This window comes from Sander lucioperca, chromosome 10 (genome assembly GCF_008315115.2).
Source record: "Sander lucioperca isolate FBNREF2018 chromosome 10, SLUC_FBN_1.2, whole genome shotgun sequence".
Taxonomy (NCBI): Eukaryota; Metazoa; Chordata; class Actinopteri; order Perciformes; family Percidae; genus Sander; species Sander lucioperca.
In genome coordinates this window covers 13335450-13350655 of record NC_050182.1, presented here as the reverse complement: position 1 = coordinate 13350655, position 15206 = coordinate 13335450, and the positions used below count along the sequence as shown (strand labels likewise).

At 39.2% G+C, this 15206-nt stretch overlaps 2 protein-coding genes across 3 annotated transcripts in view; both read left to right on the top strand.

Moving 5' to 3' along the window:
- The first annotated feature begins 2272 nt into the window (after positions 1 to 2272).
- Positions 2273 to 8791, top strand: LOC116035984 (cysteine-rich venom protein). The gene is made up of 9 exons (XM_031279383.2): positions 2273 to 2442; positions 2832 to 2895; positions 3366 to 3369; positions 3661 to 3761; positions 4575 to 4665; positions 5644 to 5786; positions 7696 to 7784; positions 7938 to 8020; positions 8146 to 8791. The coding sequence occupies exons 2-9, from the start codon at positions 2836 to 2838 to the stop codon at positions 8280 to 8282; spliced, it is 708 nt and encodes a 235-aa protein (XP_031135243.1). The 5' UTR covers positions 2273 to 2442; positions 2832 to 2835; the 3' UTR covers positions 8283 to 8791.
- Positions 8792 to 10833: 2042 nt separating this feature from the next.
- The window catches only part of LOC116035974 (inactive phospholipase C-like protein 2), a 38540-nt gene continuing 34167 nt past the window's right edge, over positions 10834 to 15206 (top strand). Inside the window, exons 1-2 of one of the 2 annotated variants that reach the window (XM_031279361.2) lie at positions 10834 to 11256; positions 11760 to 12204. In XM_031279361.2, the coding sequence (XP_031135221.1) occupies positions 11953 to 12204 (252 nt within the window). In that variant the 5' untranslated portion in view covers positions 10834 to 11256; positions 11760 to 11952. The remainder of the gene's footprint in view (positions 11257 to 11759; positions 12205 to 15206) is intronic. The other variant, XM_031279360.2, reaches the window with a different exon arrangement.

Below are 15206 nucleotides of genomic sequence, written 5' to 3'. Positions count from 1 at the left end.
CATCTCAGGGAACGTTTAACACTGTTGACAGTGGAGAGCAGGCTGACGTGTGGTTTACATTTTGTATTGTACTGCTAATTTATTGGTACATGTCTGTATAGAGAGTTAACACCTACCAAAGTCAAATTCCTTGTGTATGTAAGTATACTTGGTCAATAAAACTGATTCTGATTCTGATTTACAGTAGCTGGCTTCATTCATATTGTAGCTTCATCAGCTTCATTTTTTAGCCACATTAGCGGTGTAGCTCTGTCCGTCGGTCAGAGCACTACTTAGGCATTTCTTCCGGAAGGATTGCCATGGAATTATGTACAGAAGTTCATGTTCCCCATGTCCTCCACCAGCTCACTCAGGCTGATGTGGTCCACGCTGCAGGAGTAGATGTCGTTCTCCTGCGGAGTGAAGTCCAGGTAGGAGGAGATGCAGAAGGTGAAGTCGCTGTTGGAGTAGTACTGAGTCTGACTGACCTCACTCTGGTCCACCAGCTGGCCATTCCTGGTCCAGGTGATGGTGACTGTAGGCGGATGGAAGTTTTCAATAACCATTAAAATATCTCAACATCTACCTGATGGATTAGCATAAAATGGTTGGAATGGAAATTCATGGTTCCCAGGAGATGAATCCCTATTATTTTGGTGATCCCCTGACTTTACCTTTAGCACCATGAGGTTCACATTCTTGGTTTTGAGTAAAATATCTCAGCAGCTGTTGGATGGATTGCCATCCATTACATTACTTTTTTTTGGCAGACCCTTTTGTCCAAAGTGACTTACAATAAGCGCATTCAAACTAAAAGGGAACTAGAGCTAGATGTCATCAAAAAATTTGGAAGGCATGTAAAAGGCTAAAAGACTGTTAGAGAGATACGTCACAAGTGCTTTTTCAAACTTCTGTCTGGATATTGAAGTCTGTGACAAGGATGAGTGCAGGGCCATTGTCTGGGAAGTGTGAGACGGGTGTGTCCAACTGAAACCTTCATTGCCCTTTGGGGATCTCATAAAACTTGTTTGTAGTTTCTTTTCAAATACCTGCAAAACTAATGACATTCCCATCAGCCTCAGCTTTACTTTGTGTTTAGCACCTATTAGCATGCAAACACACTAAACTAAGATGGTAAACAACTAATCTAGTCTCACAGAGCTGCGGAAGTCACTGTAATAGAGTTGAAAAGTTTTACTGGGACAGAACTTTTCCTTAAGGTAAATAAACCTGGAGTCAATTACAGATGAAATATTGAGCAATGAATTCATTTTCTGATGTAGCAGCATAAGGAGCATTAACACAGGTGCAATTAGAGTCTTATTCTTATATAAAAGGAATCTATATATAAAAACATGACAAAACATGACAAAACAAGACTCACGATTCCACGTGTAAGCATACTCCAAATAGCCGGCTCAAGTAGAACTTATTTTTGACCACTAAGACTGTTTGACTCCTGCTGCCCATTGTACTGTATGACAAATGACACAGTAATGCGTTAAGCAAACAGACAATAGCAGCATAATGCTTATTGTGCATTAAGACACATAATCAAGAGTCAACAGAGAGGAATGTGAACATGCAGCATGCACCAGGAAATAAAAACCAAAATATTTATTCAGAGGAAAGCTATGTTTAATTCTTCCTCAGTCAAAATATTCATTGTGTTGGATCAGTCATATTTTTAAAATAACCTTTTCCAACGTAAGCAACAAGTCCTACCTTTCATTTTGATTATATAACCTTTAAGACACATATATATTATATTTCACCTCCAAGCTTGTGCTGCTATTTCAAAAACAATCTTTCTGCATCTTTTAGCAAACAGGCAACAGCCACACACACACGCACAGACCTACTACACTGGCTGTTCACAATGATACACATCACGAAAAAAGAAAGAAATGTTCTATACATTTCTTTCATTTTTCGTGATGTGTATCATCATTTATGAAACATTCAGCTGTCCCATCCTGTTCTCCATTGTCCTGGTCAGAATTACCTTTCTGATATGCTGCATTTTGAGCCAAACAATGGGTGTGTCTTCAGTCCACATGAGCTGTATGACTTCAATCTATTTACATACAGGACCACACGGATCTCTCTTGTAATCTACCAATGCTCCTTTTCTTTTCTTTTATTTACCTTTACCTCATGCGCTTATCCATTCTATGCTGTGCAAACTTGAGCCAATGCATCAGAAAGTCGCTACACCCTTGGGCTTTACAATTTCTTGTTTACTCTCTGTCAGTTACAATCTTTAAAGAAAAAGCCGTTTCAGTGCTGCATGATTGACTTGTTTTTGTCCAGTATCCATTGTGTAAAGCCTTGCATACTGCTGCATCATTAGCGGCCAAAGGGGGATGCCTTAAATCTAAGCGTTAGCAACTGAGCTGGGTCTATAAAAGGAGGGAGAGGAAAGCGCCAACTCACCTCCACCTCCTGACGACCCAGCAGCAGGTATATGCCTCTCACTTCAGAGGTTTTTCTTAACATATTTTCAGCATTATTTTTTTTTTAATCTTTTGAAAAGGTTCGTTTAAGAAAATGATCAAGCACTATCAGAATCCATGTCACTTGAACAGCAACGTGTTCTTTATGTAAACTTTAGTTTTCTGTTTATTGCTTTTTTCTCTTTGTGTCTTTTTCATCTGTTTGATCCACATTCAATTTCAAACGGAAAGATCAATTCAAATAAAAATAAGAACACAGTTATTCTATTAATAAAGCTGAATAATATGCAAGAACAACATGAAACAAATGTCTTAGTAAGTCTTTTTCAGTAGTCTTCCTTTTTTTTTTTTTTAACCTTCCCTGTGAATAGTGAATACATCTTCCTTTTTGTCCAGAAAAATGTTTGCATTCCTGATTTGCGTCTTGACTCTGCAGCAAGTGCACTCTGCCTGCGTCGTGGTGAGTAGAATGTTACCAAGTTTTTTAATGTTATACGTTGTTAATATAATACTTTATTTTTATTACAAGTGTTTTCCTTAGTCTAGAAAGTTTACTCAAGTACAGTACTTGAATACAGTTTTAATGTACCAATACTGCACTGGAGTATTTTGATTTTGTAAGACTTTAGTACATTTTGGGCAGACATATTATTGGTTGCTTAATTGAGTAATTTGCCGAATAAGGTTTTGCATGCAAACTCAATGGTGAGCAAGTCAAACTTGATCCATTGCGACAACACCAGAATTGTGTATTCACAATATATTTTTTAAATAAATACCACTATTCCAGAAACTAATATCCTATATCACTGTGAAACACTTCTAAAAAGGTTAAGATTTGATTATTTCTTACTTTCCTGATGTCCTAATACCTTTACATTTCTTCTCCTTTTCAACTGTACCTTTCCGCATGCCATGGTGTGTCCACAGCAAGGTAAGCACAACCTTTACTGCATCGGGTTTGTTTAACTTTACAGAGGGATTTTAATTTTCCAGCATCAAGACCCTGCCAATAAGTCCCCCAATACGATTATGGGATTTGGTACAATCCTCTCTGTGTGTTCTTTTGTTATGCCAAGCCATTTCAGAGTAATTAAATCAGGATTTGTTTGTGATTCATATCATAGATATTAAGCCACCAGAGTAAATATCACTCTGTATTTTATCTTTAATATATTGTTTGCCCAATGGTTTTAAGTGTGTGTGTTTCTGTGTGTGCCTGCAGACATTTGCCCAGAAAATACAAAGGTTCAGACTGAGATCGTTGACCAACACAATGCCTTCAGGAGAGCGGTTCAGCCTACTGCTTCTGACATGCTGATAATGGTCGGTCCTGTTTTCTACTCGCACAAAAGTGGCTCCGATAACATTTGCTAATATATCCCAGCATTTGTTTTCCCTCGCTTATGGAAAGAAAAAGAAAAAAACAATAAAGCCGGCAAAGTTTTCTGCACGACGCCTGCAAATCATAAAAGTCTTTTGAAAATCAGAGATGTATAGTTTGATGATGAAGAGCTGACTCAACCTTAATTGTTCTGATGAAGTGAACTCCCGCTGATAGTTAAAGGTCAAAACCATTTACTGTTTACCGTACAAAGACGTATGAATGCTACGTGAAATGTGAAAATACATTTTGACTGTGGTCTAACATAGATAAATGTTACTCTAAAATGTCATTTTATGTTTAATACAGTTGAGTAATGTCAACAGCTTCTATTCAAAGCAGGAAGCCAAGCCCAACTACTACAATTTCATTGTACAAAGTTGAAAATCTGTCAGTCAACAAGAGTAAAGATGTTTTATTTCCTTACCAAAAAAAATGGATGGCAGGAGGTGTAAGGTTTCTGCACAAAAGAAGAAAAAAAAAGGAAAAAAACTTGTGTTTATATTGGAACTCAGTTTTGGCTTTGGGCTGTATAAGAAAAGCACACCAGCGGGTCTCAAAAGGGGAAGCGCCCATCAATCACAACCTTTTATTATCTGGGCTAGTCTGGTCTTTCAAATAACAAATGATCCCATTTTCAAAACCAATATTTTGCGTGAGAATGGATCATTTTCCCGCATTGTGGTTGTGGGTATTTTGAAATGAAACTCTTGATTTGTCATGTTGTTTATTTATTTTATTTTATTTTTTTACAGAACTATAGTCAGGAGGTAGCAGACAGTGCTCAGGCCTGGGTTGACAAATGTATTTTGGCTCATGGAGAACCCAGCACCCGCATGCTCAATGGTATATTTTTTCTTCCTTTATTCTTTCTCTTTCTTTTTATCCTTTTTAACCTGCCCCACATGTTGCTCCATCTTAAAGTTCTCATATTATGCTCATTTTCAGGTTCATAATTGTATCTAGAGGTTGTACCAGAATAGGTTTACATGGTTTAATTTTCAAAAAACACCATCTTTTTGTTGTACTGCACATTGCTGCAGCTCCTCTTTTCACCCTGTGTGTTGAGCTCTATGTTTTAGCTATTCCATCTTTGTTGAGAGTCGCACTTGCGCAGTACCTAGGTAAAGACTACTAGCCAGTCAGAAGCAGAGCAAGGTGGGCCCTGACAAGCAGGCTAGTGTGATCCAAAACAAACACGCGAGTCTGATCCCGAAACACAGGCAGAACAACCCAAACCAGATTTGCTGGAGCAAGATGTTTCAGAGTAGCTTGGTTTGAGGGCGTGCCACACTAGCAGCTAGGTGAGCATTATAACGTGTGTTAGGCTACAAAGTGACGCAAAATGACACACGTTTGTCTCTGAAGTAAAGGCTGGACTACAATAGAGCTGTTTGGAGCAGTTTGTGAACAGTGTTTTCTGTTGGAGATGGTAACTCCCTTTGTGGTGGACTTTGGGCTTTTTCACTTTGTAAACCTATAACAAGCACAAAAAAGATATATAACATAATAAAGGAAAAGGAAAAAGGCCAAAAAGCATAATATGAGCACTTTAAATAATACCTCAGATGTGCATTCAGTGTAAAGGTTCCCTGTGAACTGACTGACCTTATCAGAGTCACAGTGAACATTATCTTATCTCCGATCTCTATACCTTCTTTTATTAACAAATAGAGTAGGAAATGTTATCATTAAGGAGATTATAATCAACAGGCCTTCTAATGAACCCTGTTTTATCTAAATAACTTCTGGGATATGGAAATAAAACTGTGTTTGCAGGCACCCATTAATCAGTGCTGCCATGTGTTTCTCACCAACGAGCAGGATATCAATTGGGTGAGAATCTGTTCTATTCATCCTCACCTTACCCGTGGACGGATGTCATTAATGCCTGGCACAGTGAGGTGTCACACTACCTGTATCCCAACGGTTCCACCAACGGCCAATCTATTGGTCACTACACACAGGTAACACTTAGCTGTTGCCCGGGTAACAGTAATGTGTTGACGAAGATAATAGTGGAAAAGAAATTGCAACGGCAGCAATAACGACAGGTCATGTTGCTGCTTTATTAATGGATGGTTACTTTTAATTAAAGCATCTATAATCAATATTTTTATATTAAAAAATGAATCAAATGTAAAGCAATAGTGGCTCTGCAGTTCCCTTCAGCTCTACGGAGCGTTTTAGCGTCTTTCAGCTTACCGTTATGTTTTTTTTCAACCCACAACTTTACCGTTTTGGTTCACTCTTAAGGCCCTGACACACCAGCCAGACGGGCCGACCGTCGGCAGAAAAGCCAGTCGGACTGATCAGTCGAGTCCCGAGGTCCAAAAAATGCCTCAGAACACACTGAGGTGACGCCGACTTGAGCGTACGCTCTGCGCGTGCGCGAAACGTAATACGTCTCCATAGCAGCAGGCGGCGCTGCTCTGTATTGTTTCCATTAACAGTCTGATTATTTACCAGAAAATGAAGACCGGCAGCTGATTGGACGAACGCGTCACGTGGTTATTTTTTCTCCGGAAATTCACAGACAGACTGTCATGGCGACTTGTTCTGAATACGATCTCATATTGTACTAAAATAGTTCACCGAAATGTGTTTCTGAAAACATTTTAAGCGAGAAATAGGCCGTGCAGTTGCTGAATCTGTCTTCATTTCAGATTGACAAAGGTCAGTTTAAAAGATTTTCGTCAGATTTTGAGCAGCTCATCCGCTCGCCATTTCCGGGTGAGTCCCGACTGCCCTGTCCCCGACTGAACATGTTGGGTCGGCCCAAATGAATGCCGACGGCTCCTCGGACGGCCGACGGCACGGGACACACGGAACAGACTCGAGTCACGGACCTCGCCAGACGGCCCGACGCCCGATTATCGGGCTGGTGTGTCTTCTCTCTTACTGATCTCATGAGGTGTATATTATAACCTTTAAATTGCCTACTTGACTCCCCTGCTTGCGTCCCTTCCTAGCGTCTTAGTCCCTCCCACCGAGGAGGTATGGGAGAGACGAGAGGGAATCACGGGAGGAGATTGGAATCGAGGAAATGTGCTTTTAGAGGAATGAGACGTCCTTTCCTCTGAAGTATCACATGAATTTGCAGCTGTATGGGCAGAGTTAGCAACTCTTTCAGCTGCACGAAGGCTGCTCACGTGTATCCTCGCTCATGGCTCCTCAGTGATCCTTCCTCAATGCGCTCGCTCCTCGGGGCAGAAATAAGAGCTTTGAGACAGCCTTCACCGAGGAGGGACAAAACAACTTCCGGTTCAGCCGAGGACTGAGGAGTCGAGGAGCTAACAAATAAGGGTTATGAGATGCACCTATAGCTTCGTTTTCAGCCACATCAGGCAAAAAAGAGCATTTAGCAGTTAAAGAGACAGACAATTCCCTCAGGAGTTGGTAGAGCCCAAACACAGAGTTAACCCTTGTGTTGTCTTCCTGTCGACCATGAACTTGTTGTCCTTCCAGGTCAAAATTGAGTTTTTATTGCTTTTTTTCTATGTTTTTGTCGCTTTTTTTCTGTGCTTTTGACACTTTAAAAAAACGTTTTTGTCATTTATTTTAACGCTTTTTTCATGTCAAAGTTTAGTCAGGACACTGTTTTGATACCATTTAAAAAAAACATTTTCAAATGCTATTAAATTTAATAAAACACCCAAAATGCAATGAAAGTAATCATTAATTTTACCAGCGAAGAACGTTCACCCATGCATCCATGTTATTTTTGGGCAATTTCGGTTGAAATGAACCCATATTTCTGATATAAAAAACATTGAAAACGGGTCAAATTTGACCCGAGGAAAACACAAGGGTTAAAAGAAGATAGAACATTGGACTTACATTCCATCAGGTGACCACTTTTTTTGTTGTTGTCAGGTGGTGTGGAACAGCTCCTACAAAGTTGGCTGTGGAATGACACTGTGCCCGAACAACATCTATTTCTACGGCTGCCATTATTATCGAGCGTATGTGACCCTAATTCACCCTCCATACCCATAAAACCCCTGACATTGTTTCGCATGCAAAGCTTAACAGTGGTAGAAAGAAACAAATTATGAAACTGTCTATGTATTTAATGAGAAGTTAGTTGAAAATCAAGTTTCTGATTTGTTTTACAGAGGAAACTTCAAGGGATGGCCACCTTATAAGGCTGGACCCCCATGTGCTTCCTGCCCCAATGACTGTGAAGACAAACTCTGCAGTAAGTAACAGATATTATGACAATTACACACGGTTCTTTGTATGGAAATATATATATTACAAGGAATATTGTCTACTGAGGGGAAAAAAAGATTTTGAGCTAACCTCTTCATTGTTTCATTTCAGCCAACCCCTGTCCTCACATAAACAAATACATCAACTGTCCTACCTTGAGCGTCACGACTGGATGCGGCAATAAGCTGGTGAATGCCTGGTGTCCTGCTTCATGCAACTGCACCAATCAAATCATTCCAATAGGCTAAACACAAGCCCTTGAGTCTGCAAATTGTACTCAATCTACACATGTACATCTTTGTTGATTCTCTGTCTTAGCTACTTTAACTGTACTTTCCTGAAAGCTTATAATAATATACTCATCAAAATAATGTGGTTTAGTACTGATTGCCTTAAGTTAAAGGGATGTTTTGGGAGTGTTTTAAATGTTGTATCTCTAACCAACACTTCGTCAGAGTTTTGTGAAATAGTCCCAGTGCACATCATGTTGGATTTCACTCAACCTGCAGTGCCATGCATGATGTCATATGGGGATTTCTCCCACTCAGCGTTCAGAATTACAAGAAATGTGTCAACACGAAAGCAAGAAATACAGTTTTACTGTTAATCCACCCAAGCTCAAGATAATATAAACCACAAATATTAATTCTACACAATCATACAAAAAAAGACTACATTGGATATCAAGTGGTGTATGCTGTAATTGTGTTATGGTTGATAAGAGTTAAACATCTCATGGCTTTAGTTGTAGCATTTTAATGATATTCTGATATATATATATATGACATGAATGTGACAATGTCCAGTGGCCATTTAGTTTTTTTTCTTTTAAATTAAATTTAGTACAAATACATTATAAGTAACTCTTTCATTTGTATTGACATATATCTGAAGGGTCCAAAGTCACTTTAGTACAATGTTAACATTCAATTTCAACTGTCAGCTAGATCTTCTACATTGAAGGTTAAAAACAGTTAGTCAATTGATTCTGAATATTATTGTTAGACATTCCAATACCCAATACGACTGCAATCTATAAATGTTTGCACATTCAAACTCTAGCAAATATGTCTTTCTGGAGCCCTGCGTACACACACACACCATGTCCCATCTTAAATATGATCACAAGGTAGACCAAAGATAAGAGATTTTTGATCAAGAGGAGGACTTCTTAAACTCATAATCATTCCTTTAACATCAGCTTACATTAGCAAGATGGTTTGTCCTTCCTGCTTGGATGAAGTACAATTTGACAATACAATTCATACCTTTTTTTTGATACTCTGTGATATTGGCTACAGTATATCTAGAAACATAACTTGCTATCGTCATATATGACATTAACGATGCATAGATGTAAATAGGGTAAATGTAATTACAGCATTGGTAACTTTATCAGCTGTCAAGACTGCAATGTGTATTTCTTTAAATCTCACCTTGAATAAATGAGCAGCTATGCCATGTCATTGTGTCACAAACTATAGACTAACTCTACATCAGTGGTTCCAAGCCTGGGGGAGAGACCCCCACAAGGGGTTGCGCAATAAATCTGAGGAGTTGCAAGATAGACTCTCCTGCCTTTTTTTTTTAGAGAGAATAATTGGATAGTTTAACCTCTTCAGGCCTCTAAAATAAAATACAGAAAACTCTTTAGTTGATGTTTTCAGTTCACAGCCAGGAGATATGCGGGCAACAAGGGGGCACAAGTAGACGGGTCAAAAAGGCTGGAAGTCACTGGCCTAGATTTTAAAATGCAGCTAAAAAAAGAAACTTTTGACTAGCAGTGCATTGTTAGAAGAATAAATACAGAGGATAATAAGGAAATCTGCACCGCACAATAACCAAAAAGTCAATAACCCTTGTAAACCAGCAGAGGGGTCTGTTGTACAACTCACTACACCTCCTGCTATTGGATCCCAGTGTTCAGTTTATCTGCCTTCATCTGAACCAGTGGTCTATGAATAACATGCATTAAATCATGTATCAACAATGTTATGCCTCATCACTCACACTGTCTCATAGGCCTACACGAGGCTATAGTTTCAGGCTATATGAGCTACATGTAAGATATGTGTTTTACCATGTGTGACTAATATTTTAAAGCTCTTGTTAATCTCCACGAATTAATGATTTGTAATGATTCTGTTTGGTTAATGTGCAGGTTTCACAAGAAGCTGTTATTAAGTGAAGGCTATTTCTTCACCATTGAGATGTGTCCATCACAATGCACTGTCCACATAAAGAGGAAGACCTGACACAATGTGACTGAAACAAAGAAAAAAAAAGTCATGTGAGCCTTTCTGGGAGATAATGGCCGTCCTTACGAGATGCCATAGCTTATGAATAAAGCTGACATCAAGAGCAACAATATGATACAGAAAAGAAGATATTCCCTTTATTTAGTCGGGTATAGTGATTTAAAACTACAATGACCATCCTGATTTAGACCCAGTGAGGTCGACATTTTAACCTAATACAGGCTTTTAGTATAATTGTTCTTTTTTCTCTGTTTAATAGCGCTTGAATAAAATCTTTTCTGTGATCAGCTTTCTTATCTTCAAAAGCACCTTAGTTTCCTGGACTCAAGTCCAAGTGACCAAGCAGTTGGTCTCTTTTAATATGAATCACTTCTTTCGTCTACAATCAAAATAGGCTACGTAGCCTACTGAATAAAACAAAACTACAGAAGACATATTCAGTGATCAAATTGAAACATGTATTTGTGGGTCTATTTGCTTTTCGGAACAGTAAAAGGGGGCGTTTCTTGCTTCTCGGTGAAAAAATAATTAGGTTTGATTGACAACACAGCCTGTTATGCCTGTCATTCGTGCACGAAACATACACAACTTTGTTCCCTGGAAACGACTTCTCTGAGTGAAGGTCTGTCAAGATTCTGTGCGAGACACCTAACAGCAAATTAACGTTCAAGTGTTTAAAATGTAAACGGAATATCCACTGGCTGTCGAGATTGACTGGCGGTGGAGGGTATTTCTTCCTTTGTTTGCTAAACCGGCTAACAACAGAGGTTGTATTGACTGGACTTTGAGTTGGCTGTGAAAACTAACTTCACCGAGCTAGCTAGGGAGTTAGCTAGTTAGCTAACTAGCCCAGCCCAGCACACAGCAGCACATACAGCAAGCGGTAGTCTGTTTGCTCAGTTCCAGCAACTAAGGAAGACCGTACACACCGTCATTCCCATGGAAACACAAGGCAGTTCGAAAGGCAAGTAACGTTAACTATAGCTAGATAAAGCTACCGTACGTTACAGTAAGCGGACCATGCGTTTTGTGAGTTGATTGAACTGATAACTTAACATGCTTTTAATATAATTAACTTAACATACCCACCACTGATAAACTGAAGAGGGTTGGTTTACTACGGTAAAAAAAAAAAAAAAAAAAACACAGGGTGGTATGTGTGATGAAAACGTGCTCAAATCTGTCAACTTATTGAAAAATGCAACAAAGCCCTTGACGTGACATGTGAATATGTGAAGCAAGTCAGTTGTATGTGTTTTATCATGTTGCATTTGCGATGACAGCGTTCTCTGATTGTAACTTAACATCCGCTTTCAGTGAACACGAAATGTCAGTAACGTTAACGTTACGCTTCAGCTTCTTCTTCGTATGGCTTTAAAACGCTAAATAGCTGCTACTATTATCGTTATTGCTGCTACTAATGTCATGTTGACTAATTGTGCGAATCGCTGTGATTTCTCTTTACAGAGCACAGTGCACGGAGAAAGCCCCTCTGTCTGTAGGAACCTGACAGATATGCACCGAGAGATGATATGGCAGAATTGCGTGCACATGGCAATAGGCCAGGCAGGAAATTGGAGTAAAGCTTAAACATAAGGCTTTGCTACCCAGTAGCTTGCCAACCAGCGTGTGCGTGCGTGTGTGTGTGCTCGAAGTGCCTATGGCGGAGTTTGGGGATGACGGCAGCCTGCCTCCATTGAATCTTGGGGATACGGCCGTGCCCAACGACGAAGCAGCTGGCAAGACGCATTGCGAAGTGTCGGTCTTGAATGGAGACTGTGGCATATCAGAAAATATGGTCGGTTCAGGAGCCCTCGTTTCACCTGGCAGCCAAGCTCGGGTGGAAACAGCCAACACCTGTGTCGGATTTGATGCCAAATCTGAAATACCACGCAGGAGCAGCATTATCAAGGTAAACACTGAAGTTAAAGTCTCGTTGTTATGCCATTCATTCCGGTGGGCTAGCCTGCACATTGACGCTGAACATAGGGTGTTGGAAGTTGCAATTATAACCCTTGCTCTAATTTAACTGACGTTAGTCTCTTACACGAATATTGTGCCTGCTTTTCATTAACCTCGCCTATAACATGGTTACACGTAATATTTCTGTGAAATAGGTAGTTTTCACAATACAGGCCAGTAATGGGATCACCAGAAGCACATCCTGTACTTTGTCTGAATATTTTGCTTCTCCTTATTTGATCTTGCGTTTGCATAATCTGACCAAATGTGCATGCCTGTCGAGACGGAATGAGATAGGATTATCTTTATTTTACCCAGATGGGGAAATATATTTGCAACAGCAGAGAAGTACAGCAATAAAGCAATGGAATAGGTCAGATAAATAGTATACACAACTCTTGCATACATTAAGAAGCATGTGTTTGAAGGTGCTATGTTCATTATACTAATAATATAGAAGCTAAAACAGATATCTTAAACAGATATTTTAATATTACTAAATAAAGATTGCACATGGATGAAAGTGGACTGAGGTAATGGGATGTTTTTGTAGAGAGCAGCAAAGACAGGGAATAACATACAATACAATATAAGAGAGAATGAGAGGGAGTGCCCAATAAGTGAAAAGCAGAATACACACTTCAGACTGTTCAGAAAACAAATAGCAAGCAGCAGCAAATAATAGTGTTGATTGATAGTAATAGTGACTACTGGTTAATAAAATAGCATGCAGGGCTCCTGAATGTACAGTATGTTGATCTCACATATGCATAGAATAATGATAGGGTCTGCCTTAACATTGTGAGTGTTGCATACTGTTAGCCTAATATATATAGTAGAGAGTAACTCTCATATTGCTGGAAAAGAATCATAGGTGATTGGAGAAAATCCCTGAGCAAGGCACTCAAGTCTTAACCTGCTCCAGGAGCTGATCCTTGATGCTCTTATGACCGCTGAAATGTATACATGTACATATTTCGGAGGGATATGTAAATAACAACATACCTTTAACAGATTCATTTTTCTAAACCGTTTGGCATTAGACTCATTGTGATTCTGACTTTCAGTCTAAAGCTTTGCACTTTAGTTTACTCATTTCACGGGAATGGACGTTGGTAGTATTGCTTAAGGGGTAACAAAGATGATGACACTTCCTCGCATTGCATCAATCTACTGTATGTTGAAAGCCTTGGAGCCATTGTCTGTAGCTAATGTCAGCAACTCTGTAATGTATGTCTTGCCTCTGCTGCTGTAGCTGTCATAATGTCAGCCATAAAACTGTGAAAAAAACAAGTTTGAAAATGGTGAAGGTGAGTTACTTGGCTATACAAGGGTGCAACGGATCACAAAAGTCAAGGTTCGGATCCCGGTTTTGAGTCACGGATCGGATCAATTTTCGGATCAGCACAAAAAAGGGGGGACAATATATATATATATATATATATATATTTTTTTTTTATTTTTTTAAATGCTTTCCATGTATTACTGAAATAAATGTCATAAAACACAGCAGGTTCAAGGCGGGGAGCGGAGTTGGCTTTCCCGGGGAAAACAAAGGACTTTCACCTTGGAAAATCGTGTTCCTTGGGAGTGTTTTAATCCAAACCACGGATCAACCACTAGGCTGTACTCAACAAAGGATTGATTATTACATTATTCTTTACATTAACAGATTACCGTAGCATAGAAATCCTGAAAGAGATGTCAGAAATGTATGCTTCTTATTTTGATGTTGTTTACATTTGGATTTGAGAGGTCAGTAAATTAGTAGTCAGACCCAGAGATGTAATTCCCCCTAGGGCCAGCTAGATTTAAAATGCATGAGCTGTGTAAGGAATTTGTTGAGATGCACTTTTCAAATTAAAGTGTCTGGTGTGTTTGACCATATTTGGTTGCTTAATAGTTCATTACCATGTGCACAATCAATACAATACCATTATTAGGACTATGATTTGATGCTTCAGTGCAATTTCTCTGGTTTGGGTATAGTCTCTGGCAGTGGACAGGGTTTAGCTGCTCACCTTTTCACCGGAGGTTTTACAGGCAACACGTTCTTGGCACATTGTGGGTGTTGAACTTTGACGTGCCCTCTGCCTGGAGATTGATGGGGGTAATATTGACATTTCTGCCTTAGAAAGTTCCAAGTAATCTCTCACTACACAAGGATCTGTCTCAGGTTATAGTTAATTCCTTACAGTTCCCAGGCCATTTGAGCATGATTTGTTTTAGTGATGTGTCCACTCCTGTGAGCTATAGGCTCTGTCGAAACATGTTGAAGCTTATTTGAATAAGAGAAATGTCAATAGATTTTTGACTCCTTTTTGAAGACATTTTAGATTCAACTCAAAAAAACGATTTTAAAAGAAGAGACAGAAAAGTTTTTTTTATATATATAAAACACGCAACTTTTAAAACCCCTCATTGCTGTTTCTGTTAAGATCAATACCTCTGTCTAATTTGGTGAACTGGTCCAGAGGTTTCTACATGGTTGTCCAGTGCCAGCGTATCCATGCAGACAATAAATCATTTGGAAATGCTCAATGACCTAAATTCAATAAGTGCTACTGTATATCAGACTACACAATAAAATCATTAAAGGCATAAGTAAGTGAAATGCACAAGTCAGTTTGAAATTATTTTGTGGTGTTTGCTAAGCAACACAGCACATAGATGGCTCAACATCCAGTGAGTCACGGCAGAGATGAAAACTTCCGATTGGTTGAAGCCAAAATAAATGTCATGTTAAGTTAAGCATTAAGAGAACATGGACTGTTACCAAGGTTTGGATTGATGCAGGAAGTAGGTTTCTGAATCAAGATAGGAGAAATATCATTCCTAATAAATGTGTTATGTAATGCTACTCATACACCAACAAACCAAAAAGTAAGAGTTCACATTCTGAAAGTGATTTGGACGTCACTGATGTTGCACTGCCATGTTACATAAACACTT